The sequence below is a fragment of the Pseudoliparis swirei genome, chromosome 2 (genome assembly GCF_029220125.1).
Source record: "Pseudoliparis swirei isolate HS2019 ecotype Mariana Trench chromosome 2, NWPU_hadal_v1, whole genome shotgun sequence".
Classification (NCBI taxonomy): Eukaryota; Metazoa; Chordata; class Actinopteri; order Perciformes; family Liparidae; genus Pseudoliparis; species Pseudoliparis swirei.
In genome coordinates, this window is record NC_079389.1 from 2,372,911 (window position 1) to 2,399,970 (window position 27,060).

Below are 27,060 nucleotides of genomic sequence, written 5' to 3' on the forward strand. Positions count from 1 at the left end.
TATTATTTGAAAAAGCACAGATGCAGGAGTCACAAATGGGGATCTCATATTTATTATTATTATAATTATTTAAATCTGAGGATGTCTGTAGAGCTGATGTGAACGTATTCACCAACGGGCTGACTTCAGAACCAGTCCCAGATGAGAAAACTTTCATGAATACCAAATTTGCCCCGAAAAACACGTCAGTGAAGTTGAGAAAATCACCAAATCAAAGACCAGGAGCTGGATTACTGACAGACAGCTCACAAACTGCCTCAGACTGGCTGTCTGTGCTTATGAACTAACTACAAGCTCACAGACAGAGTTCAGTCACATGCATCACACTGACTGGAGTCACATGACTTGATGGCATTATGATGAGAGCTGATCTTACATGAGTTGCACTGACTGATCATGTTGTCAGTGTCGTGTTGTAATGTAAATAAATACAACATTTATATTGGTAGTTCATCCAGCTGCTCATTGCAAATGTGTTTTTTCTTGTTCATATTGTGTGCGGTGAACAAATATCTTACTTTTTATATTGCACTTAAATTCTGTGTTCCTGGTCTCATCAATTTGAAAGCTGGACCAAAGTGTTTTGATTTCATTCAATTAGAATTAGGCCAAATAAAAAGCCTCAAGTCATAAGTCTAATCTGGACAGTTGTTTTCTCTCAACGCCTCAATAGGTAGATCTTGCCGGTCATGAAGGCGGAGGTCAGGGATCTTGGGCTCAAAAAGGTTGGTGCCCACTGATTGAGACGAAGTCTGATATTTTACGAAGTTTCTTTTTCTCCCTTTGGTTTTTTTCAAAATCCTGCAAGACGTGTCAATGCTTTTTAAAATAAACTTCCCCCTTCACGGGAAAAAACTTAGGAAAATATTGTGAAACACTTAGTTAGCTTTAGGACCTGACTAGGGCTGCAACAACGAATCGATAATACTTTTCTAGGCCTGGAAGTAGCCATTTAAAAACTCCATGACTTTTCCAGGTTTTTCATGACCGTACGAACCCTGTTTTGAATAAAGGGTTGAAAATTATAGTTTTATTGTTTTTTTATCTGATAATCTAAAAAATAATCAACCGATTAATCGATTATCAAAATAATCATTAGTCGCAGCCCTAGACCTGACCCTAAACACAGTGAGAGTCGTTTGAGAACCAACTGTAACACGACTTGATGGCATCTCATGCAAACACCCACACATGAATTTACATATCAGCACCATTACACACGGGGATGATGAGTTTCAGCTGAGGGTGAAGTGATAAAAAGGGTTACAGTGAGGGACACACACACACATACACACACAAACTGGACACAAAAGCAACAAACGATTATTTAAGCTATTGATCAATTATTTGGTCTATAAACTGTCGGAATAGTTTCAAATATTCAAAAATTATGATTAAATTGTTTGTACCAACGGTCTAAATATATAGACAAAAGACCACAAAAAAAGAGAAAACACTGAATATTTACAAAATGATGTATCATGCACATTTTCCACAATATTACCAGAGTACTGTATGTATCTCTTTTTATTTGTAACATGTAGCTGTGGTTTCTATTATGTAAGCAACACCTGTAAACATGGGCATTATTGACGAGCTGTTGGCAGTCGGAGGCGAGTGAGATGAATCCTCGCGGCGTCGGAGCTGAACCACAGAGTGAGGACTGAGAAACAGTAGATTGTCTCTTTAAAGTGGTCTCAAGGAGTTCTCTGTTGAGCACTTCTGTAACCTCTGAATCTTCCATCCTGCAGGCCTCCCAGTCTTCTGGTTTCTCTCCAGCAGCATTAGCACTGACTTTGAGTCGTGTTTCTTTCCCCCTGATCAATACTCGTCGAATATTTTTTTAGCTCGGGTTTTGGTCTCAACCAACTCCTAAAAGAGCATCTGTCTCTTCAGAGGCTCAATGCTTCACTGTGGGATGAGAGCTATGAATGAAATGATCCACCACAGTCCATTATATGTCATTTTAGATCACAATATTTATGTATATTGTGACAAGATAACGTTTACATTGACAAACGGTGTATATGGATATCAAATGTAGTCATGAATGTCTGGTTACGGCCAGTGGCGGTGCGTCCATAGGGGGCGCTAGGGCACCGCCCCTCTTAAAATTTTGAGATGAAAAAAAAAAAAAGAAGAAAAAAGAAAAATACATCCTGTCAAAAAACATTATATGCCAAATCATTTAAATAGTAAATATACCGTGTTGACGGGCTAAATGTGTGTGGGAGACCGTCAGCCTGTCAACAACCACTTAAGTTCATGTGAAAAAATATAATATATCGCAATTATCACGGAGAGAAGCCCCTCCCCTTTTTCGGGACACCGGCCCAATGTGTGTGTACGGCAGCGAGAAAACATTTCAGTGGTTTCGGCAAGGACGGCTTCTCATTGGCGGATGAAACGTGAATCTTGGGTCACAAAAATGTGCGCCATGGCCACTGGTCACGTGATTGGACTATTCGGCAGATCAGAGACCCGTATGTTCCCTCAGCCCAGAGAGCAGTGTTGCCAGGTCCGCGGTTTTCCTGCGGAATCGGGCTACTTTTGAAGTGTTGCCGCGGGTTGAATTTTTTGTCCGTTGGTTCGGGTAGACCTATTTTGCATGCAAATTACATGAATATCTTTAAATAAAAATCCATATTTTAAATGAAATAATTTATTCATACCCAAATCCTACCAAACTGACTCCAGATCAGCACGTACACACATTTTATTTATGATAATATACTGTATCTAATTACACAAGGCCATTTTAGGACCTAGGTGAAATAACTGTTTAGGGGAAACTGCTTTTAATGCTGGCATACTAAACATATGTTGTTACTTTGTAGATATTACAATACATTTGGCAATGATAGCAATGCTGTTGGACTTTAAAAGCAGTGTATATGGCAGGGGTACTCAACTTCGGAGGCCAAGAGGGCCACATTTAAACCACAACAGGTGCAAAGGGCCACAAATTATTATTAACATATATTTGTACCATTTTATTTACTGTATTTACTACTGCTGTTTAATATGCTGTCTTGCTAGTCATTTTTAATGCATTCCAAAGCATCATGGAATATTTAACAAATATTCTTAGTTTCAGTAACAAATGTAGTGTAGCGACTGCGTTTCCAAGGATGACAAGTGTTGGTCAAGCTGATGTTTTATTAACACTGGAGTGAATAGCTTTGCATTGATGACATTGATAAAGTTTGCAATTGCTACTTTTCCTATTGAGAGCTCTGAGTCTGCATTTCACAAATATTAATAACAATAACAATATAACAAACAACTGTTTACTTATTCCTAGTGAGAGCTCTGAGTGTGCATTCTTTTCACAAGTCCTTTCAGATCTGGTTGTTGCTCAGTTGTAGCTGCTCTGAGATAGTCTGCCAAATGTCTGTCAGTTAGACTGGAACGCTGCTTTGATTTTATTATTCCCATGGCAGAGAAGGAGCTTTCACACACATAAGTAGATCCAAAGCAGGTCAGGATTTTCTGAGCACACAGGATTAATGCAGGGTTTGTGTTCCTCAGAACACAGGATATCCAGAATGTGTCAATGCTCTCCTCCTTGTGTCTTTCTTTGAGGATGTTGTTGTGCTGCAGCTCTATGAGTTGTTCCTCAAACGCAGCCCTTTCGACTCGATTTTACAAACAACATTAAATTCACCTTTAAAAGGCTTTTGCATATGACACATACCCATGTGTTATACATCAAAAATTCCAGAACAATCTCAGCTCTCTATATAATGAGGCACAATTGACCTCAGGTACAAGTGGAAAGAAAAAATATGGCCCTAAAGCTGAAAATGTAAGTTCGATTTCTAAAAATTCTTCATATCTCTTCTGAAAACACACCTTTACTCATGTGGACCAACTGTTTTGGTGTTTAAAATTGGTTTACCAAAGGTCATGGGTTCACAAAAGCAGTGAAATATCTGAATAAATGCTAGATACATGTAAAGATGTCAAAAACCACATTTTGTATTATCGTTTTTTGAGTAGAAATGATGTGGTCCGTCACACATTCACCAAAATGATAAAGATGGGACTGAGAAATGACTTAATATTGCAGATAAAGTTTCATGGGGTGTGCAAATAAAAAATGACCATTTACATTTTTTCTTCTTCAAATAAATGTATTATACATTACAAAAAGTAAACATATTCTCCATAATATTCATGTTGAGAAATAGAAAACAGAACACAAATATTGATACAGAATATTTACAATATGGCTTCACTATAATGGCATTATGTCATCGTATCATGGTCCTCCGGGGCACGAGACCATTGCTGGCCGGACAGGTAGAGCTGCAGGTGGGGCTGCAGGCTGCACTGCAGGTGCTGGTGAATCCTCTCTGTAAAATATAATACTAGTCAGCACCGCCACACGTAACAGACACCGTGACGAGACACATAACAGACACGTCCCGACACGTCCCGTCACGGACACGTAAAGTTTAGTGAAGACTCTTACCCGGTCCAAGTGGATCTCTTCTGGCTGCGTGTTCCTCCTCGTGGCTCTGGAGCTCCTCTGAGGCTCCGCGCTGCTCGCCAAAGTCGCTGCTTCCTTGTTGTGAAGTCTGTTCGCGCCGTGTTCTCTGGCTTCTCTGACTGACAGACTGCTAATGAGCTGGGAGGTGGGTAGGTCCTTGTGATTTCTTGAGTGCTCATTGGTTGTTCTTCTCCGCAAAATGTTGACGGACAACCGCATTGGCAAATCACTGTACTCGGTGCCGCGTCACCCGACACGTTCGTCCCCCTATCTTTCTCTGTGAATCGCAGAGGAGCTTACGGTAGAGAAATGAACGGAAGAGGAAATCCTCCGGATTCATCCAGTATTTTAAACGTATCTCGACGACGTATTGTCGCGGAGATATACAGATTTTAAAAACGTAAAGCTGTCAAAACGCACTGTAGCGGGCTTCGTTTTCAGAGGGTTAAAGTAAAGGCGCACTACCTAATTTTCACACGATTTTGGTTGGCTAATTATAATTATTATGCATTCATAACCAGGCATGTCGGGGGCCACAAAATAAGCGTCCGTGGGCTGGATGCGGCCCGCGGGCCGCCTGTTGAGTAAGTCTGGTATATGGTTTGGCACGAGCATATTTTGAGTTCTGATATTGGGCTGGTTTTTGGGCTGGTTTTGATTGGCCATTGGGCTGGTTTTGTCACACAGACCTGGCAACCCTGCTCACAATGGTTTTATATTGCTGAGGGTGAGTTGAGTGAAAAACGATGTTGCACTATTTTGGCTATATTCTTTAATAAAAATTAACCGTTTATGTTACATACAGTAATGGTCGCTAATACGATCACGGCGTCCAGCTGTCGTGTCATTTAGACCGTCAACATATACGTTTGGTGGCGGTCTCATTGAGCCACTTTGGCACCGTTTGTTTAGCTACATCCGGTCGCCCCGACGTATATTTTCCTTGTGTAAATTGTGTTGTTTTGCGTGTCTAGGAAGTGGAAGTGCAGAGACAGATCAGAAGGCAAATGTGTGTGTTCTGTTGTCTTCTGCATGTGTTTCCCTTTTGTTCAAAGTTAGAATTTTCGCTGTTTCTGCTGAAATGACTCTAGCTCATGTAGTTATTTATTTTGTCCATTAGGGGTCTCTGTTTTCCCCTTGTATGTTACATGTCATGGTTTTTGATGAGAATTGTTATTATTTAGATTTAATGTGGTCCTGTCTTCCATGGACAATGGTTTTATATTGCTGAGGGAAGTGGAAGTGCAGAGACAGATCAGAAGGCAAATGTGTGTGTTCTGTTGTCTTCTGCAGAATAAATAAGTGCTGGGAAAATCCACCATCTGAGCCGACTTCTTCCATGCCCGTTCCACATCTGTAACATCTGCTCTGAACCTCTTTCATGTGAGGGTGAAACTCTTTTATTTTGCAAACCTCTGAAACCCAACCCAATGTTCCTTAAAGCTGCTCTGAACCTCTCATGCTAAAGTTACAGTGTGTTGATAGTTGTTGTTGGACCGTGTTGAGCACGCTGTGTTCTTGAAATAAAGCTTTGTTTTTTACAATATTCTACTCAAAACCTCTTTTCTTCTCATTGTTGAGTGCTATTTAAACCACATCGCCCAACTGCGCCCCCCTCCCCCAAAAAATTTCACCAGCCGCCACTGGTTAAGGCTAATGCAGCAAATAAAATACCTGACAAAGAAAGGGATGTCATCAAATCAGAGCCAAGATACGACACTGCCATTAACCAGTTTGGTCTTATCCAGTGGTTCTCAAGTGGGGGTTTGGTCCAGGGTTCAGTTTGCTGTCACACACTATGACAAAAATCACCACCTCTTCACATGTGTGAAGCTGAAACCAGCAAATGTTTTGCATTTTTGCTCCCAAAAAAACACAAGAGATTAGTTGATTATCAAAATATTCATGCATTCGACTGGTGGCCGGTGACTTGATTGGTCGGTAATGGCGCCCTCCTGTTTCTAATAAAAGCGATTGGAGCAGCCGTCATTCCAGAGAACAGTCCTCCAGGTGATCATGCACTCACTGTTTATGGCTTACATCATCAGTAACAAAATGTCCCCCCCGGTCCCCCTCCTGGGAGCCGCCGCATACAAATAACGGATCCTCTTGTCATTTCAAAGCGTTCATTTCGGAGCCGACGGGGGAAATGAAGTTCAATGAAGAGGGGGGTCATCTCGCCTTCATGTGTGCTGCTGAATCCAAACAGCCCCCCCGCTCCCCCTTCTTCCTGCATGTTGTGTTTGAAATTCAACACCAGACCGGCCACCCGGGTTACAGCTGAGTTTAAAACAGGTCAACCCTCTTCCCTCCTCTCGTCCTCCTCGGCCTCCTCCTCCTCCACAGGCCCAGTAAAGCAACAGAAGGTGCGATGACAAAATATGCTGGCGAGGACACCGCACATACTCCACCACCTGCTCCGCATTTAATCGCCCCGCGTGTGAAGTATACGGCGGACACGTAGCTCATTCGTCGCTCTGGAGACATTATTCGCCCCGACAAGCCGATGACAGCGAGGCCGGGGGCTCTCTGGTGGAGACACGTCTGCACGCTGAAATGCGATGCCCTCCATTGGAAGGCGCTCTGATCCGGACTAAATATAAAAGTTAAAATCAGTGTCGGTGGCTCATGTCTGCAATGCGGACAGATCCACGCGGCCCAGATCTGCTTTCTAAGCCGTGGGGGAACACAGAACCTTGTGTCCGCCGGGACTCTCTTCTTAGTTTAGGAAAAGAGACAACGTACTCTTCAGGTTCTGAGCAGATTAAAGACAGATACATCTCTCCCATGTGTTCATATTAGATGATACCGTCTTAGAAGTGAGGGTTCCTAAAGGTAGGGTGACCAGACGTCCTCTTTTCCCCGGACATGCCCTGTTTTTGAGACCTAAAAAATGCATCCGGCAGGGATTCCAAAAACGTCCGGGATTTTGCTTCGTCGGATATTTGTGTTTCTCTGGGTCTTTCACAAACTAGTATTTACCCCTTACAAGTTTTGGAAATGGTATCTCCCTTACGTTCCACCTTCTTGCGTGAGCTCTGACGGTATAGAGAACAGTCATTGGTCGACCGATCTCAGGATTGCCAGATACACGATAATTATCCTCCAAATATGACCATTTTGAGCCTTTGGTATGATACTTCACCATTTCCAATCTGGCAACACTGAGCACCTTGCCGTTTCCACTAGTTGCATTGTTGTTTGTGCGGCATGCTATACACTACGACCAGCGCCGCCGCTCCCATAACGCACACTACGCGCTGTGCGTAGGGCACCAAGTCCTGACGGGGCTCCACAAAATATGTATATCACAAAACAGGCTGAACAAGAGATGTTTAATCGCTCACACTAAACTAAATGATGGTTTGGATCGTGAAAGATCTATTTGATGTAATAATAATAGTAACCTTCAATTTTATATAGCGCTTCTCTAAATACCCGAAGTCGCTTACAGAGTCCAGAGTCCAGTAGTCATACACACACACAGTCATACCGGTGGTGGTAAGCTACATCAGTAGCCACAGCTGCCCTGGGGCAGACTGACGGATGTAAAAAGGAGTATAACGAGTTTGGGGTTCTAGATGAAACCCTTGGAATAAAAAAGGGATCTCAGTAAAACCCCATGGGTGGGTTGTTGTTAGCACCGTTAAAAGATGGAAAGGGATAAATCTAGGGCTGCAACTAACGATTATTTTGATAATCGATTAATCTGTCGATTACTTTTTCGATTAATCGGATAAAAAAACAAAAACACTGTAATTTTCAACCCTTTATTCAAAACAGGGTTCATACGGTCATGGAAAACCTGGAAAAGTCATGGAATTTTTAAATGGCTACTTCCAGGCCTAGAAAAGTAATTGAAAAAAATAAAATCTCAAAATGTTGGAAAAGTAATGCTAATGTGTTATATTCAAATGTTAATTTAAACGGAATATATACTGTATGCCTTTTAATTCTCATTGTTAGTTTAAATACTACATCTTCTCACTTGTTCATGTATACACAGAGTTTTCACTAAATGTTTAATCATGGAAATTTGGTTTTAAATCATGGAAAGGTCCTGGAGATCCACTGGTCAGCAGTATGAACCCTGTTCACTGGTCAGCATGTGGATGAACCCTGTTCACTGGTCAGCATGTATATGAACCTGTTCACTGGTCAGCATGTATATGAACCCTGTTCACTGGTCAGCATGTGGATGAACCCGTCACAAACAGACTGACAGCTTTACTCTCCTGAGTTGGCTATTTATGGGTTAAACGCCTCATATGGTGAGGGGGCGTGGCTTATCTCCGTTGCCTTTCTCCATGGAAAAATATTTTCAGCCCACACAGCTCCGTGAATGTCTCCGACTACGTGAAGGACTTCCGCTTCCAGCGCCACGTGAGCAGCAGCAGCCAATTAGATTCATCAACAGCGGAGCAGCTCAGCGCTGATTGGCTCTCACAACGCAGCGTTCTGTCCTCTCCCTCCGCTCCGCTCTTGTTTCTCCTGCGCTGCTCTGCACTCAACTCAACTTTTATTATTCTCCGTGACTTATTGAGCGCCGTAATAATCGCGCGACACAACGAATCGATAATGAAATTCGTTGCCAACTATTTTAATAATCCATTTTTATCGATTTTATCGATTCGTTGTTGCAGCCCTATATAAAACCCCAGATGGGTGTAGGTATAACCCTTTATGTTAAGTTTTAGGTATAACCCTTTATCTTAAGTTTTAGGTAGAAAGGGTTACAGGTAAAATGTAATAAAAGGTTCTACATGGAACCAAAAATATGGTATCTTATGGGGACAAGCTGAAGAACCCTATGATGTTCCAGTTAGCACCGTTGTTTCTTAGAGTGTGTCGACACGCTGAGGTTATAATAGTCATATTGTTGTCTGCAAGGATGCTTTATGATTATGTGCGATCAGCTGGCCATAAAAAGGTAAACAATCCAAACCCCTCTAAGCCAAATAGGTAATAAGAAAAACAATTCCACTTCTAAATCTCCAAAGTACTTTAGTCTATGAATGGAAGCAAATGTGTTTGACTTGAGAGATGCTCTCTGAAGTGATGTGCTGACTCAAATTCTGAGGACACTTATCACAAAGAGCTTTAATTACAGTGAAAATATCAATCTCTTCTTCACATGAGTGTTGTTTTATTTCGGCTTGCTTGCACAGCATTACCGCATTTTCATGTATTTCCAACCTTGGCAAAAACACATCCTCCAGAAGTATTGATTCAACTCTTTGGTGTGTTTTGCTTGATATTGTAGGGCGTGTTTTGTGTTTTTCTGCTCGGTATGTAAATGTGGTGGACAAAGTACCACGCAGAGAAGGTGGACAGTGCACACGTCCAACCCCAGCAGGCCACCGTTTGCAGAACAAAAACAGAGAAGTTTAGTCCACACTGATATTTGCAAGATCCCCCCAAATAGTTACCTGTTCTTAGTTCAGATGGACGTGTGTACGTCAAACACAAGCTTGTGCGTACCCCCTCATATTTTCGTCATAGACAAAATATTAGAAACACTCGCAACTATTTTCATTATCATTTATCAAGCAAAATGTGCCAAAATATCATGGATCCAGCTCGTCAAATGTGAGGACTTGCTTCTTTAACTCGTCTTATGTTCTAGTAAAATTAATATCTTTGGGGTTTAGACAAAACGACTTTATGTTTTATAGCATTTAATAGCTATTTTCTAATCTAAAACCAAAAGATTCCTGACACGATGATGAAATGATAAATCATAGAACTGTTAAAAGGACTTGAGTGTTTCCATTATGTGCTACTTTCTACTGATACTCCACCTCATTTTGAATGGCGATAATGGACTTTTTTTTTACTCCACGATATTCATCTGACAACATTAGCTTCTTGTTACTTTGGAGATCCAGATTAATAGAACATATCATTTTAGATTTAGCTACAGTGTATGACCAATATACAGACATAGAACTGCCCCCAATTTAACCAGCTGCAACATCAAAGATGATTCTGACACATTAACGCATAGATAACTATAATCCAGTGTGATGATGAAATATGAATCAGTCTACATAATGAGTAACTTTAGTTTGGGTACATTTTAAGTACATTTTGATCATATATACTTTTGCTGACGTGAGATTTTAAAATGCAGGACCTTTACTTGTAATAGTGTATGTGTACACTGTGTTATTGCTACTCTAGACCAGCTACAACATCAAAACGACTTACACCTCAATGCTTCGGTAATAATGATCAAATATGGGGCCACTATGCTGGGAAATGAGTAACTTTACATGAAGCACATTTGATGATGGTACTTTTGTAATATTAGAATGTAGAACTTCCATGTGTAATTAAATGAAGTCCCGATATATATATATATATATATAGAGGTCCCTTTAAGACACACCTGGGGAGCGGGGTCCCTTTAAGACACACCCGGGGAGAGGTCCCTTTAAACACTCGGGGAACAAGGTCCCTTTAACTTAAGACACACTCGGCGAGCGAGGTCCCTTTAAGACACACTCGGGGAGCGAGGTCCCTTTAAGACACACTCGGGGAGCGGGGCCCCTTTAAGGATCACTCAGGGGGCGAAGTCCCTTTAACACTCGGGGAACAAGGTCCCTTTAACTTAAGACACACTCAGGGAGCGGGGTCCCTTTAAGACACACTAGGGGAGCGGGGTCCCTTTAAGACACACTTGGGAAACGGGGTCCCTTTAAGACACACTCGGGGAGCGAGGTCCCTTTAAGACACACTCTGTGAAAGGGGGTCCATTTAAGACACACTCGGGGAGCGGGGTCCCTTTAAGACACACTCGGGGAGCGGGGTCCCTTTAAGACACATTCAGGGAGCGAGGTCCCTTTAGGACACACCCGGGGAGCGGGGGTCCCTTTAAGACACACCCGGGGAGCGGGGTCCCTTTAAGACACACCCGGGGAGCGGGGTCCCTTTAACTTAAGATACACTCGGGGAGCGGGGTCCCTTTAAGACACACTTGGGGAGCGGGGTCCCTTTAAGACACACTCGGGGAGCGGGGTCCCTTTAAGACACACTCGGGGAGCGGGGTCCCTTTAAGACACATTCGGGGAGCGGGGTCCCTTTAAGACACACTCGGGGAGCGGGGTCCCTTTAAGACACACTCTGGGAACGGGGGTCCCTTTAAGACACACCCGGGGAGCGGGGTCCCTTTAACTTAAGATACACTCGGGGAGCGGGGTCCCTTTAAGACACACTCGGGGAGCGGGGTCCCTTTAAGACACACTTGGGGAGCGGGGTCCCTTTAAGACACAATTGGAAAAAGGGTCCCTTTAAGACACACTCGGGGAGCAGGCTCCGTTTAAGACATCTAAAGTAACGGACTCCAGAACATGGAGACACCGGGGCTTCAACCGGGGCCTCCTCCCATCCCACGGACGAGGCCCGTACGGTTGGGTCTCGCTGCTAGATCGTGACGTGCCTGTCCTCTTCCGCGCTAACGGGACAACAACCCCCTATACGTGCGCAGCCCGTAATATGTGCAACCTGAGCACAAGTGTTACACCGCGCAGAGTGAAGACGGAGACCTTCATTTTGGCTTGATATCCACATTCCAGCAGCACGATGCCGTCGATGAGGCTTCATCACACACACACACACACACACACAGTATGGTGGATGGCGTTATCACGAGAAGAAGAAGAAGAAGCTACGTACCCAAAAGACGAAGGAGTAAACGATGAGCAGTGTTTTCAGGCAGGTGATGACGGGTTTAGTCTCCATGGCGGAGGAGCGCGCGGTGCAGACCCCACTGAGGCTCGAGCGGGAGGAGTGCGAGGAGAGCGTCTCTGCGAACTGTCGGTGCAACTGAGCGCGGTTGTGCAGCGGCGCAGCGTCACCGGAGACGTTACAGCGTTACTTGAGCGTCCGTTGTATCCGGTGCACGGAACGATGCAGAGGTGAACCGCGACGACGAGCAGGGATGGAAAGTATCCGAGTAGCTTCAGTCCCGGAGACGATGCAAGACACGATGTCATGCAACGTGCGCACAGATTCTACTGCGCCACATCGCTTTGGGAAATACTGGAGTATTATTATCTGACAGGCAATTCATTTGAAATAATGTAATTTAATAACATTCTGGTGTGTAATAAAGAACTGCAATTTTGAGATACTGAATACTTAAAGTTAGGTATTTATATATATAAATATATATATATTACTAAATATATAGTAATATATATATTAGTATATATATATATACATATTAATATATACATATAAATTAATATATATACGCATATTAATATATATATACATATATATATAAAACAAACTCAAACCCTGCATCCAGCTCTCTCCAGCCTGTTGGGGGTCCTTGTTCTTCCCCATCTTCGTCGTCACACATCATTGGGACTACAGATGAAAAATAGCCTCTTGGCTAACTCATGGGCACATTTACAGAAATGTTTTTATTAATGTGCACTGTCCCTTATCAAATAAACCAAAGTAAAAAAAACAAAAAACAAACAGATGAGTCCACAGAACTTTCCCTGACAAGGTGTTCAACATGAACGTAGACTGAAACGTCTATTATTCTGCCCCACCCCATTTATATCAATGATCACAGGCTTCTCTGGATCATCTCACTGCATGACAAGAGTGAATAATAAAGGGGGATGCATGCTCAACTTCAGGTGTGTTTTTCTTGATGAGGCCGAGCCAGGTTTCATCCAAAGTTTCTGGGGGTAAATGTCATATAAAAACAGACTTTTAAATGTGCCGAACAATAAATTGCAGTCCAATAAGAGGACACATGGAGACGGCTTGTCTCGCCCTTAAAACTCATTTCAGATTCATCAAATAGTTTAAAATGTCAAATGCACTTCTGTTGACCGAGAGAGAAAGAAAGGAGGCGTTTGAGCGCCACACAAGAAATATGGAACAATAAAGAAAGTACGAGTCTTAATGTTCGTCCATAAAAGATTCATGTATAAAGACACATTGAGTATCTAAATGACTCTAAAGCCCCAACAAAAATATCCTACATCATCAGAATAAAGTATTTTGTGAGTATCAAGATATTTATCACATGTTTAAAACAGTCAATCAAAAATAATACTTCAATAGTTTGACTCAAGGTCAATTTACAAGTTTTTTAACATGCGAACGTCGTCGCACAGCGTCCACAAGTCTGCTCGGTTGCCGTGGTGACGCATGATGTCATACGGAAAGCTTTTCAGATTTTGAGTAATCCAGAGATTCAATATGAGCCGACTCCCCTTTGGAGTCACCAATTATTTAATTACCACTGGGCAAGATTGAACTGTGATATTCTTTAATAAACATTCCATGTTGTTTTAGCCTGGCTACATTTGTGTGTCTAAAATCAAACATTAAAAAAACAACAAAGAAAAAAAACACAAAGCCAGACGCTATAAAACATTGTGGGTTCTTCAAGTGTGTTCAGTCAGTAGTACACACGGGCTCCTGGAGGAAATACATTCAACTGCTCGACCGCTCGTTAAGGCAAAGGCCCTGATTGGTCCTCACCGTCGTCACGGCATCCAATGTAGGATTCATCTAGTATTCTCTCACGCCGGCATCTGTTTGTTTGTTTTTACGTGGGAGGATTTCCCGTCGAAGGTCCTCTGTGGATTTTCACGTCTTTTCATACATTTTCTGATTTCTGAGACTTCTGGGAAATTATTATTATTTATTTTTTACTCTCAATAAAATAAAATAAAACATGACTTTTGTATCGCAATCCTAAGGCCGTCGATTATCCAAACGATCAAATCTCGCCAACGCTCAAGTGGCATTTATTGAAAGGGCAAATAGAAAAAGTTTGGGTCGAGGTGTTCCTGCACGAGGCCGAACATTCAAAACATTCCCTGTTGTATGTGAGTGTTAAGATACTTTTTACATGTAAAGTTCCCGTCTCCTTCCTCGGTTACTCACGTCAGCAGCGGGACGATTGATCCTCTCTTCACGGACAATTTTGTGGAAGCAATCTAGGAGGGAGGGGGGGGTATGTAAAAGGGTGGTAGTGCAGCCACTGAAAGTTCTCTCTCTCTCTCTCTCTCTCTCCCTCTGCCAGTGGAGCTCGCTCCGCTCCGTGACATTCACTCCTCTCCCGCTCCCTTCCGGGCGGGTTCTGACCGCTACTCGTTCTCTACACTGACCCAAATTCAGCCATCCAGGCTTCGTACTTCTCCAGGTCGGCGGCGGAGACGGACTTGGAGATCTTCGTGAGCGTGAGCGTGAAGTCCTCCATGGTCACCGGCATCTGCAGCTCGTCTTTGGACAGAGCCCGGATCTCCTCGGGGCTCAGGCCCTGGATCCGCCGCCGCATCGCCATCATGGCCGCGTCCCTGATGTAAAGAGAGGGGGGGGGGGGGTTAAACACACATCTACAACACAGCTATTTACAATTGTTTTTGTTTTGTTTGAAGATGCTCCCTAAAAACACACTTTATGATTTCCCAGCTTCAGCCTTGTCAAAATGGACGGAGGCTCTGCTGCGATCGCTAAGCAACAGCGGGCTGAAATCCTCACACACACACACATGCTCACAAGCACACACACACACACACACACAGAGATGAGGAGCGGTGAGGAGAAGGCTTTGCCGATTAGAAATGCTGCTCAGCACCAATCAGTGCACTCTTTCAAATAGCCGTTGGTGTCTTCCGTGTTCTCTCCATTCCTCGTGGGTCAAAGTGGCGTCCCCGTTTTTGAACGCTCGTCTGACGACCGCGTGTCGTTTCAGGATCGATTTATCGGCGTAACGTTAAAAAACTTGATGCGCACACGTGGAGCCGGTTAGTGAGAGACAATGAGGGAAGTGATGCAAACTCCTCCTCGTTAATGATGCAGGGCCACGGGCCAAATGCAAATACCTGCTCATAAAGACATGTAATCTGTCTCTCTCTCTCTCGCCCAGCACGCACACGGGCTGCAAATTAAAAAGTCTAATTGTCCTTTGTACACGCACCGTTTGAACACTGTCGTCACACTCGGGCTCCTGGCTTTCTATATCCATGTTCTATATCTACGTTATATATCTATGTTCTATATTTACATTCTATATCTACGTTCTATATTTACATTCTATATCTATGTTCTATATTTACATTCTATATCCACATTCTATATTTACATTCTATATCCACATTCTATATTTACATTCTATATCCACGTTCTATATTAAATTCTATATCCACGTTCTATATTTACATTATATATCCACGTTCTACATCCAAGTTCTATGTCTACGTTCTATATCTATGTTCTATATCCACGTTCTATATTTACATTATATATCCTTGTTCTACATCCAAGTTCTATATCCACGTTCTATATCTATGTTCTATATCCACATTCTATCTCTACATTCTATATCCAGGTTCTATATCCAGGTTATATATCTATTCTATATCCACGTTCTATATCTACGTTCTATACCCACTTTCTATATCCACGTTCTATTTCCACGTTCTATATCCACGTTCTATATCCATTCTATTTCCACGTTCTATATCCACGTTCTATATCCACGTTCTATATCTGTTCTATATCCACGTTCTATATCCACGTTCTATATCTATGTTCTATATCTATGTTCTATATCTATGTTCTATATCCACGTTCTATATCCACGTTCTATATCCACGTTCTATATCCACGTTCTATATGTATGTTCTATATTCATCTCTATTCATTCACATCGTTGTGTTTACTCTGTCCCGGTTTGGCTCAGAACCGAATGGACTGGAGGACGTTGTGGACTGAGCATTGAATCCAGGCCCGTCAGGAGAAGCTGAGCCTCTCCAGTTCCCTGACGCTCTATCTCTGACCCTCATCTGCCCCGAGTCGGCCTCTCAGACTGTTTATGTGTTTTATAGGAGGTGAAGGAAATGAAACGCACACACACACACACGCACACACACACACACACACACACACACACACACACACACACACACACACACACACACACACACACACACACACACACACACGCACACACACACGCACACACGCACCTGCAGACATTGGTGATGTCGGCTCCGGAGAAGCCCGCAATCTTCTCAGCGATCAGACCCAGGTCCACGTCATCGGCCACATCCACCTCCCTGAGGTTGATCTTTAGAAGCTCCACACGACCCTCAGCTACACACACGCACACGCACACACACACACACACACACAGAGAGACATGCGACCCTCGTCAACAGTAACAGAATCAGTTATTGTTGTAGGAATTTGAAGCAGGAAGTTTCACATCCTAACACACACAATAAATAAATCAGGCACAGGCAGTCCACCCCCTGGAGACGTGGTCCGATCCGCTACAACACTGGCGGTTGGTCAGTGGGTGGCGGTCACCTGTGGGCAGGGGGATGTAGATCCTCTTCTCGAGACGCCGTCGCAGCGCCTCGTCGATGTCCCAGGGGAAGTTGGTCGCGGCGAGGACCATCACCATCTTGGAGGGGTCGTCGTTATCCAGAGCTCCCCCCACGCCTGGTCGCCAAAACACACACACCACGATTCAACATCGCTCGACCATTCTTACTTCTTTTTAATACTGTGCTTCTTCTGCACTTCTCCCGTCGCCGTCTCCGTACGACTCACCGTCCATCTGGACCAGAAGCTCGGATTTGACCCTGCGGCTGGCCTCGTGCTCGTCGGACGTCCCCCTGCGGCCGCAGATGGAGTCGACCTCGTCTATGAAGATGGTCGTCGGTGCGTAGAAGCGGGCCTGAGGAAGGGAAGCGGTTCAGGGGGGCCCGTTCTCTGCGGTGCAACAGAACCCGGTGACCGTCCGCTCACCATCTCGAACAGCAGGCGGACGAGCTTCTCGGACTCGCCCCTGTACTTGGAGGTGAGGGTGGAGGAGGACACGTTGAAGAAAGTAGTCCCACATTCTGTGGCCACGGCTTTGGCCAACATGGTCTTGCCCGTCCCGGGGGGGCCGACCATCAACACGCCCTGGAACACACACAGACGGAGCGCTGACTCGTCTGGAGAAGGCAGGACCGCCACGGGGATTACATGAAAAATAAGTACCGCTGTACCCGACCGGAACACTGAGTGTCATTGTGCTCGCTTCAGGCCTCAGAATCCATCACCACATGGTTCTTAAACGGTTCTTTAAAAGGCTTTGTGGTTCTACGAAGAACCATCACCCACTGAAGAACCATTCTTTCATTTGAGAAACCTTTATAGGTTATTTGAAGAACTATTTAAGGAAATGGTTCTTTACAGAACCATGGTTTGAAAGGTTCTTTGTGGAACCAGAAATGGTGCCTTAAAGAACCATTTTTTGGAGGTTCTTTGAGACATCTTTATAGGTTCTTTGAAGAACTGTATAAAGAAGAACATTTCTTTACAGAACCCTTGTTTGAAAGGTTCTTTGTGGAACCAGAAATGGTGCCTTAAAGAATAATTTGTTTGAAGGTCCTTTGAAACACCTTTATAGGTTTGTTGAAAAACTATATAAGGAAATGGTTCTTTAAAGAACCCTGGTTTGAAAGGTTCTCCGTGAAATCAGAAGTGGTTCTTCTATGGCATCACTCTGAAGAACCATTTTTGGTTCCAGATGACACCTTACTTTTTCTGTGTATACTTTACCTTCAGCCTACCTGTGTGCCCAGAAAAACATCTTTCTTTTAAAATAATAAAGTATCATTCCTTCATTTTACTGCACTTTCAGAAAAATGGAGAGTTCAATTATACATGAGACAAATGAAAGGCCACGTTCTGTCGTAAAAAGTATTGCCGGGGGCCTGAGGGGGAAGAGGCCTCACATGATGAAGCTCAACAGAAGAAAACTACCAGTCATGTTGCTCCTGCACTCAAAAAAAGATTCAAGCCCTTCTTAGAGGTGACACATTTAAATATTGTTTGATACATTTAAATAAATCAATTACAAAACGAAGATATTTATATTGAATGGGTGTAACACAAAATGTAGGAATACTTTCATTTATTAGATTTATTTAGGTTAGATGGTGTGCATATCAACTCAAAATAAATGTGTTTCATTGAGGACTACCCTTTGCGCATGCGCCTTCTGAAAATCAGTTATTTACATGAGGTGAAGACACTTTCAGGGCTGTACAGTGGTGTAGTGGCTAGCACTGTCGCCTCACAGCCAGAGGGTCGTGGGTTCAATTCCCAGTCGGGGTGTTCCTTCTGTGTGGAGTTTGCATATTTTGTTAGTTAGTTTATATTTTGAGTTGGACAAACACAAATTAATTTAATTTAATGAATATCATTATTTTATTTTAGATGTATTTGATACAAATGAGTTGGACTAACTTAATTACATTTTATTGCACTGATGTGCTAAATTTGAGTTGGAGTTGCATATAATTATTGGATGGAAAACCTGCCAACAATTTAATTGAGTTCATCCAATGAGTCATTTCTTTGAGTGTGAGAGGCAGCGTGACTGCGCCGGCCCTTTAAGAGAATCGGTTAATGAAGCATGAGGATTACTAAAAGAACAGCGGGCGGCTGGACCAGAGTCGACTGTAGCTTAGTTTGAACAAAGCTACAGTATAACTATACACAACTACAGTATAACTATACACAACTATAGTATAACTATACACAACTATAGTATAACTATACACAACGATAGTATAACTAACTTATAAAGTATAACTTCTGTTGGCAGAATGTGTCACAGTGTTGCCGTTAGTGATGACTTTAACTGTGGAGCAGCAGCAGGGCGGTGAAGATGGAGGCTGTAAACCAATATGTCTGCATGTGTAAAGATCCAAAATGACTATAGAAACGTAAGCGAGTGTGTGTGTCCGCTGCATGTGTGGACGCATGACGTGTGCGAGTGTGTGTGTACGTGTGTGTGTGTCCGCGTGTGTGCGAGTGTGTGTACATGTGTGCGCGAGTGTGTGTACGTGTGTGTACGTGTGTGTGCGAGTGTGTGTACGTGTGTGTGCGAGTGTGTGTACGTGTGTGCGAGTGTGTGTGTGTGTGTGTGCGAGTGTGTGTGTGTACGTGTGTGCGCGAGTGTGTGTACGTGTGTGCGCGAGTGTGTGTGAGTGTGTTTACCTTCCAGGGGCGGCGGATGCCCTTGAAGAAGTCGGGCATCCACATGGGCAACACCACGGCTTCTCTCAGCAGCTTCTTAGCGTCTTCCAGGTCAGCGATGTCGTCCCTGCAGTTCATCCAGAGCTCAGTCAGCAGTGCAGAGAGAGAAAACAACAACAACAACACAAACAAACAGAGCGGGATCAGGAGCATGTTAGTGCATGAGTGCTACCCCACCAGTGTACGTTGGGGTTGCGGGACACGATATCTCTCTCCAGCGAGTCCACCAGGTCGCTGTCGTGTCCCGAGCCGTCAAACTTCCTCTGCTCTGCGTCCCCCGACACGTCTCCCACCCCTTTCTTCCCCTGATGAAGAAACAATAAGGGACGTATGATTCATAAAACATAAGAATAAAAAAACTCATCCGTCTATTGGCCCATTTAACCACCAATCAGTCTGACCTTGTCGTCTTTGGCCCTGGAGCCTCGGGCGTCTCTGGAACCCTGCCGGTCTGGTTTCGGGTTGGCCTGACCGCGGCCTCCTGGCCCCGCCCCTCGATGCTGCAGCCCGGGCGACTCCTTCCTCTGCTGCTTCGCCACGCTGTTGGGCCGCTTCACCGCAATCAGATTCCTACGGAGACGCGGGAGGGGACATGAGCACACGAGTGCTCGTCGGACACACCTGCAGAGATCGGAGGTAAGTCCTCGCAATCAGCTCCGCTGGCTCTCTGTGGAGGGAACGCTTGATATGTCCACTTTAACAACCGGGGGGTAAAAAAAATGAAGAAGACGAGACACATTGTGCTGGTGGAGATGAAACAGATCAAAGTGCTTCCTTATGGAGGTAGTATCAGAAACAGTCAGTTAGGATCAGCACGAGGCGGATGAAATAAAAGGAAACCAAAGTATCAGCACAGTGCCGTCTTGTTCCCAGCTCTTTAATCCCACACGGAATTAAATAAGAAGAGGCCACCAGACAGTATAGGTACTTTTTTCAGCTTTCAGTGCATATTATTACATATAGTTAATGGTTGTACGTGCGCTTCTTGGAGGTTTAGTGATAGTATCCTGAATTAAAGTTTATTTTATTTTATGTATGTGACAACAAAATGTTAACGACTGATTATTCAATTTAACTTTAGTGTATTTAGAAAATAATACGAATCAGTTGGGGGCCGGGCATTTATTGTTCTCCCCTTAGAGAACGCAGCGTTGCGCTAAATAAATGCTCTCTTATGTTTGTAAACTAGTATTTTGTCGTTTCAACCAATGGGGGGGAAAGTAGAACAAAAAGATCCATGAGGTTTTATTTTGTGCAGTGAGCCCGGCCTGAAGCCCACAAAGGCTTTGGGTTAAAAGTGTAACTTACACACGCACACACGCACACACCTGTGTTCCGCAGGGGTGGGTGGGGGCCACACGGCTGGGTCCTCGGGCCTCTCCTCCCACTGAGGAGCGAGAGCGTCAGCCGGCTTCTGGGCCCTGAAGGTCTCGAGCGTTCCCATGATGCCTTTCACCTGCTCGTACTCCTCCGACAGTTCCTGCCTGACCTGCGGAAGGGAGCCGATAGCGTCGCGTCAGCGCCGCGTGACAGAGCAGAACAAGCAGCACGTGTCTGTTGGGAGCACCGGGGACCTCACCTGGTGCCATTTGGCCTTGAGTGCGGGGTCTCTGAGCGACTGGCAGTGCTTGTGGATCTGCTGAATGACGCCTTGGTAGTACACCATGGAGGAGTCGTAGTTCCCCAGCAACGCGTACTCCCGACCCTTCTTGGCGTTGTCGCATATCTCTGCCAGGTTCATGCTGAATGAGAGCTAGAGGAAGAGGAGGGTGAGAGGGGCTCTCACTGAGGACGGTTTGACCCCTCGGCGTGTAGAACCCGTCCGGTAGTAGCTCGAAAACACATTTCCAACAGCACGCGCGCCGAGTTATGATTAATGCCACGATACTTATTTACAGGAAGGCGCAGTTGTGACGTCAGTCGCTTTGTCGGATAGAAGAGCCCTGCTAGCACACGTCCGGTGTTACGGTTTAACAGGTGACCGTGTTAACTGGAGACTTTTCAGCCGAACGTGTCCGTTGTTTTGGTTACGACGGCCGAATAATCGGGGAGAGAACACGATAGCTGTCTTTGTGAATGCCTGGTTGGTTTAATTTTGTATTACAGTGTTAATCCCCTTTCACATAGATAATAATATATACTATACAAATTAAACAATGCGGCATTCCCGAGGGCAGCTATACGTGTTATCTTCCTATGTTCAACAGCTGACTACGACAACAACGGACGCGTTCGGTTCTAAGTCGCCAGTTAACACGGTCGCTTCCTAAACCGTAACACCGGCACAGCGTTGTGGGTGAAGCTAGCTGATTACCTTTTTTATTTTATATTGCAGACAGTTCTCCTCCGTTTGAATCAAGGCAACAATTAAAATAGCTTATTTTCTACATCCATTTGCGACGTTAGCTTCCGCTAGATTGCTGCTACGCCACAGAGAACTAACCAAAACAAATGATGTTCCAATGAATAAAGTACGCTACTTAATCCCGTCTACCCCCCTAATATCGGTTAAATATGCATGTAGACAAAAACAAAACCTACATTACATTCTTAAAGTACGTAAATAACGTGAACATAATTCACAAACCTAGATGAAGAGCACTTGTTTGTGTTTCTTGTTTCAGAGGTCCAGTGGAGAGGAACGTGTTGCCATGGCCGCAGAGACGCCGTGTGAAGAATGAAGGCGGCTCGATTACTGTGCTGCGTTCAGGGGGTTGTTGCAAGCTGGTAAATGTGATACTCTACTAAGTGAGAAGCGACCAACGTTAGCATTACTCGAACGAAGTCTCGCAATCAAATGAGTTATATTGACGCAGTATGGAATTGAATCTCATTGCGGATGTTGCTTTAGTTTTTTGTATTTTATAAATAGCATTAACGGTTAGCGTAGCTTGAACTAGATCGTGAGGCTAGTTTACAGGATTTATCGAACACATCATCGGACCTATGGAAAACGTGGACCACTAGTCGTCACTAAAATCCAATCACATATTGCAAACTGTGACGTAGCCGTGGGATGAAGCTTAGGGTTTCTGTTTTTCATGCATTTTAATTAAGTTTAATTAACTACAGTAGTATATTGTATCATTGGTTATGTATAAGTATTTATCAGTACAATATGAACCTGAGATAACAGCTGCATTATCACACCAAACAACACCGACACATCTAACGCCTCAAACCTCTTTTATTGCAGCGGAACATTCTCACAGATCTCCATACTTGTGTTTGCATTATTTTACACATTCAAAAGTATCAGTTGGGTGTGATTTAAAAAAAAATCTCATCCTGCATCTACACCTTACATACGGCATAACAATTTGCAAAAGACAGCTGAGCATGTGTTCACTGGTACCTTTCAAGTGCAACACGTGGATTTGCATTTAATCTCGTAAACAGAAGAACTGTGTGGGCCGATGAGCTGACACAAAGCTGCTTATGTTCACATTTATATTTGAGAAACACACATTCAGCGACAGCACCAAAACTCATGCATTACATAACTTAAAAAGGATTGCACGGTTTTCTTCACAGCTTCAACGGAGACCTTGCCGGTCCACTTTTTCACACTGAAATCTTTCTCCGCCCCTTAATTCATGACATCTATTCTTCTGTCCACCCTGGAGAGGGATCCTCCTCTGTTGCTCTCCTGAAGGTTTCTTCCCTTTTTTCCCCGTGCAAGTTTTTTTTAATATTTCATGGGAGTTGTTCCTTATCTGATGTGAGGTCAAAGGTCAGGGATGTCGTATGTGTACAGGTTGTAAAGCCCTCTGAGGCAAATTTGTGATATTGGGCTATATAAAATAAACTGAATGGAATTGAAATGAATTCACCGTCTGCATTGGATAGTGTGGATACGTTGTAGTGCTACTGGACAGCTGATTGCATATGATTTTGTCTACTTAGCAAAGTGCACTCCCTCTGCAATGCTCTGTTCTCTGACTCAAAGTGATTTTGTGTGCAGTCATAAATAATTGGCTTACCCCCCCCCCCCCCCCCCCACATGCTTTTCATTGAAATGTTGAATAATATTGCGTAAACTTCCAGGCCCCTCCTGTCACACGCCGTGCCTCTGCATCAGGCAGGGGAACGTGTGAAGCCGTTTCATCCTTTTTATCCCCGTCTCATGATCACAAGACGCCTTTCGGAATTCCGTCTCAGGCTTATCCCGCAGCTCCTTTATCGATGAATACACCCACATGGGGATGGAGGGGTCACCCTCAGCACTGACACGTCCCCGCTTCCCGCCCTCGCTGGTCCCACGGACGCCCGCCGCCGCCGCCACCGCCGCTCTCGCTCAGCTGCTTCAGCCGCAGCAGTTTGTGGCTCTTCAGTCTGTACGCCAGAGTCAGAAAGATGGCGTCCACGTGCTCCTTCTCAGCGGGTTCCTTGGCCGAGGTCTCGAACAGCGGGAAGTTGTAGCTGTCGGCGAGGCACTGCGCCGCGGTGGTGGGGACCTCCCGGCGGTCCTTCAGGTCGCACTTGTTGCCCACCATGACGCGCGGCACCAGGGGCCCCACGCAGTGCCGGCTGCACTCCTCGATCCACTCGGGGACGCTCTCGAAGGAGGAGAGGCTGGTCACGTCGTACACGAAGATGACGGCGTGGACGTTGCGGTAGTAGTGCTCCACCATGCTCTTCCTGAAGCGCTCCTGACCCGCCGTGTCCCAGATCTGCAGCTGGTGGAAAAACACATTAATATGAATTTATATGATCACGAATGAGGTAAAAACATGTATTAGAGCATCTCTTAATGCCAGACTTCTCTTCCTCGATTGAAGATATTTATCCTTTCGTGTGTCGCATATGGATCGAAGGCTTCCGTCATTTCCTCAAACACGACAGCGTTGTATACAGCGTCAGAAACACAAGAGGGCAAAGGGCAAAACTGCCCCTAGGAAATATAATGTTGCCCCTGATATCACGAGGTGAGGGGCAAAAGATGCCTCCATAATTTCCTCTAATAATCCTGATAATTTAATCGCGTTTTGTTCTTGTTCTGTGTTGTGTGTGTCCTATCTGTATTGCCTGCACTAGGTAGGTACACACAAAAAAACAATAAATAGCATTTTGAATTATAAAAAACCCCCAAAGAAATTAGTTATAATTGTTAATAGTTGTTAAAACAATCTAATAACAATAAATAGCCACAAAGAAATAAGAATAAAATTGAATATAATCGTCTGATTTATGTTTTCCGAAAACACTTTGACTGTAGACTATTGCCTAATAGTCGTATTATTGACATTTTTATGACAATTGCTCATATACTATAAGCCCCTAAAAAATATGTAAATATCCTCCCCTGGTTGGATAGTTTCTTAAATTACGTATTTCCGGGAGTGGGATTATTTCCTGCAACAGATTAATACAAATGTGGTACATAACAAAAGTTCTCTGATGACTCTGCAATCGTCGGCCTCGTCTCCGCCGACGATGACGGGGAGCACAGAGAACTGAACCAGTACTTTTTGGAATGGTGCCAGCGGAACCGCCTCCACATCAACTCCAGTAAGACCAAGGAGCTGGTGGTGGACTTCCGCCGTGGTAAACGCTCTCCTCCGGTACCAGTGAGCATCCAGGGACTGGACATTGAGATGGTAACATCTTATAAGTACCTGGGTGTTCACCTGAACAACAAACTGGACTGGGCTGACCACGCACACACACTCTATAAGAAGGGACAGAGCAGACTCTTCCTGTGAGGAGACTGAGGTCCTTTGGAGTGCAGGGAGCCCTCCTGAAGACCTTCTTGGACTCTGTGGTGGCATCCGCCATCTTTTATGGAGTGGTCTTCTGGAGCAGCAGCATGGCAGCGGCTGACAGGAAGAGGCTGAACGAGCTGATGAAGAAGGCCAGCAGCGTGCTGGGTGTCCTGTGGATGCTGTGGAGGTGGTGGGGGACGGGAGGATGATGGCAAAGCTCTCGTCCCTGATGAACCACACCTCACACCCCATGCATGACACTCTGGCAGCTCTGCAGCTGCTTCAGCCACCGGCTGATTCCTCCCCGTTTCTGAGGAGAGGAACCACAAGTCCTTCAGCTGCTGTCAGGCTGCACAACACACTGCAGGAGATCGCTGGAGATCCTGGCAAACTCAGCACTTTTTCCTCTGTATATGTAGTATTTAGTATTTAGTTTTTAGTATTGTTATTGTGTTTTATATTTATTTTCTATTGATGCTCTGATGTGCACCGCTGCTGTGATTTTTGAAATGTCCCCACTGTGGGACGAATAAAGGAATATCTAATCAAATGAGTGAGTATGATTTACGTGGGATTAATAGTGTGTCGTGAAGGAAACCAGGGTCACTAACGTGACCCTCCTGCGATGATCCTCAGCATGACGGACCGGTGCTGGACGTGGAGGTCGAACACGTAAACACGCATAGATCCATAACCACAACTTCATCAATAAAATATAGCACAAGTACAACTGAGAAGTCATTGTTGACAATAAGAACACACATAGAATATCACATGTCACATGTGAGATATCTTAAAAGTAGGCAGTGTAACATGTCACACACACACACACACACACACCAAAGAATACAACACCTGGAGCTGTGCAGCCTTTACAGACGTTAAGGTGGCAGAAGCACAGCAAGTATCATGAAATTAATTCTGCACATATCTATTATTGTCTTGTTGTAGGTACTGTGGGAACATGAGGTTAAAGAGGTTATAACGTGTTTATAGATGTATATTTAAACAAGTAGAGCCCGTGGTGATGTTTCTTATTGGGAGACGTCAGGCTCGGCCTGTAGTCCTGTAGTCCCTCTCCCCGGGCACAGCCCGGACTCATCTGGACGTAAGAGGGGCTCCGGGTCCGGCTGCGGACCCTTCGGAACCGCATCGCTCGGCCGGCCGCTTTAACTATGCGAGCGTGCGCGTCTGCGTGTTTGACGTCATGCATGTTGCGCGAGCGTCCGGCGGTGCTCCCTCACGTACCTTGATGCTCTCACCGTCGAGCTCCAGCGTCCGCTCTCGGAAATCGACCCCGATCGTCGCCTCCGGGTTCTTCAGGAAAGTGTCCTCGCAGAACCTGAACGTCAGACACGTCTTCCCCACGTTCGAGTCCCCGATGACGATGATCTTGAAGACGCGAGCCGGCGCGGCGTCAGGCTCCAGGGAGTCACTATGACCGAAAACGGTGTCAAATCCGTCCCCAGGTTTGTTTTCTATTGCCATCGCTCATCTTCTCGCGGGCTGGACGTGAGCGGCGCTGAAATCTCGCGAGATAAACGTCACTGGATAACAAAAGTAACAGGTGCTTAAAATAATATAGAAATGTATTTGAGGAAACACATATCATTTAAATTGGTTTTATCTTAAATTGAATTGAGATATTGAATGATTTATCTTTCATTTATTTATATATATATATATAATTTTTTTGGGAACCTGCCTCCATTTTATATTTAAAAGAAGTACTTGCTTGCTATCAGTTCTTTGAGTATTAAAATATTCTGCAACATGTCC

General features: G+C 44.4%; 3 protein-coding genes and 1 long non-coding RNA gene across 11 annotated transcripts in view; all 4 read right to left on the reverse strand.

Annotated features, from left to right (window-relative positions):
- The window catches only part of tspan7b (tetraspanin 7b), a 46,268-nt gene extending 33,804 nt beyond the window's left edge, over nucleotides 1–12,464 (reverse strand). For 5 of the 6 annotated variants that reach the window (XR_008833529.1, XR_008833528.1, XM_056430108.1 and 2 more), the window contains exon 1: nucleotides 12,173–12,464. Coding sequence is in view for 3 of the 6 variants with exons in the window: in XM_056430108.1 (XP_056286083.1) it covers nucleotides 12,173–12,238 (66 nt within the window). In the remaining 3 variants the exon portion in view is untranslated. The remainder of the gene's footprint in view (nucleotides 1–12,172) is intronic. The other variant, XM_056430140.1, reaches the window with a different exon arrangement.
- Nucleotides 3,146–4,567, reverse strand: LOC130203749 (uncharacterized). The gene is made up of 2 exons (XR_008833531.1): nucleotides 4,478–4,567; nucleotides 3,146–4,358 (listed from the first exon to the last, which is right to left on the reverse strand). It is a non-coding gene; the product is annotated as an uncharacterized LOC130203749 (long non-coding RNA).
- A 1,312-nt stretch (nucleotides 12,465–13,776) lies between the features above and the next one.
- Nucleotides 13,777–22,241, reverse strand: katnal1 (katanin p60 subunit A-like 1). The gene is made up of 11 exons (XM_056430038.1): nucleotides 22,164–22,241; nucleotides 21,156–21,329; nucleotides 20,905–21,065; nucleotides 19,978–20,146; nucleotides 19,754–19,881; nucleotides 19,538–19,643; nucleotides 17,291–17,449; nucleotides 17,093–17,219; nucleotides 16,847–16,981; nucleotides 16,504–16,630; nucleotides 13,777–14,829 (listed from the first exon to the last, which is right to left on the reverse strand). The coding sequence occupies exons 2-11, from the start codon at nucleotides 21,315–21,317 to the stop codon at nucleotides 14,631–14,633; spliced, it is 1,473 nt and encodes a 490-aa protein (XP_056286013.1). The 5' UTR covers nucleotides 21,318–21,329; nucleotides 22,164–22,241; the 3' UTR covers nucleotides 13,777–14,630.
- Nucleotides 22,242–22,745: 504 nt separating this feature from the next.
- Nucleotides 22,746–26,769, reverse strand: zgc:101559 (Ras-related protein Rab-33B-like). Of its 3 annotated transcripts, none has more exons than XM_056430076.1 (3): nucleotides 26,530–26,612; nucleotides 25,207–25,591; nucleotides 22,746–24,255 (listed from the first exon to the last, which is right to left on the reverse strand). In XM_056430076.1, the coding sequence occupies exons 2-3, from the start codon at nucleotides 25,531–25,533 to the stop codon at nucleotides 23,797–23,799; spliced, it is 786 nt and encodes a 261-aa protein (XP_056286051.1). In that variant the 5' UTR covers nucleotides 25,534–25,591; nucleotides 26,530–26,612; the 3' UTR covers nucleotides 22,746–23,796. The 3 variants fall into 3 exon arrangements, with proteins under 3 accessions (XP_056286051.1, XP_056286044.1, XP_056286061.1); XM_056430069.1 differs by having other exon boundaries at nucleotides 25,195–25,591; XM_056430086.1 differs by lacking the exon at nucleotides 25,207–25,591 and having other exon boundaries at nucleotides 26,530–26,769.
- Nucleotides 26,770–27,060: the final 291 nt, after the last annotated feature.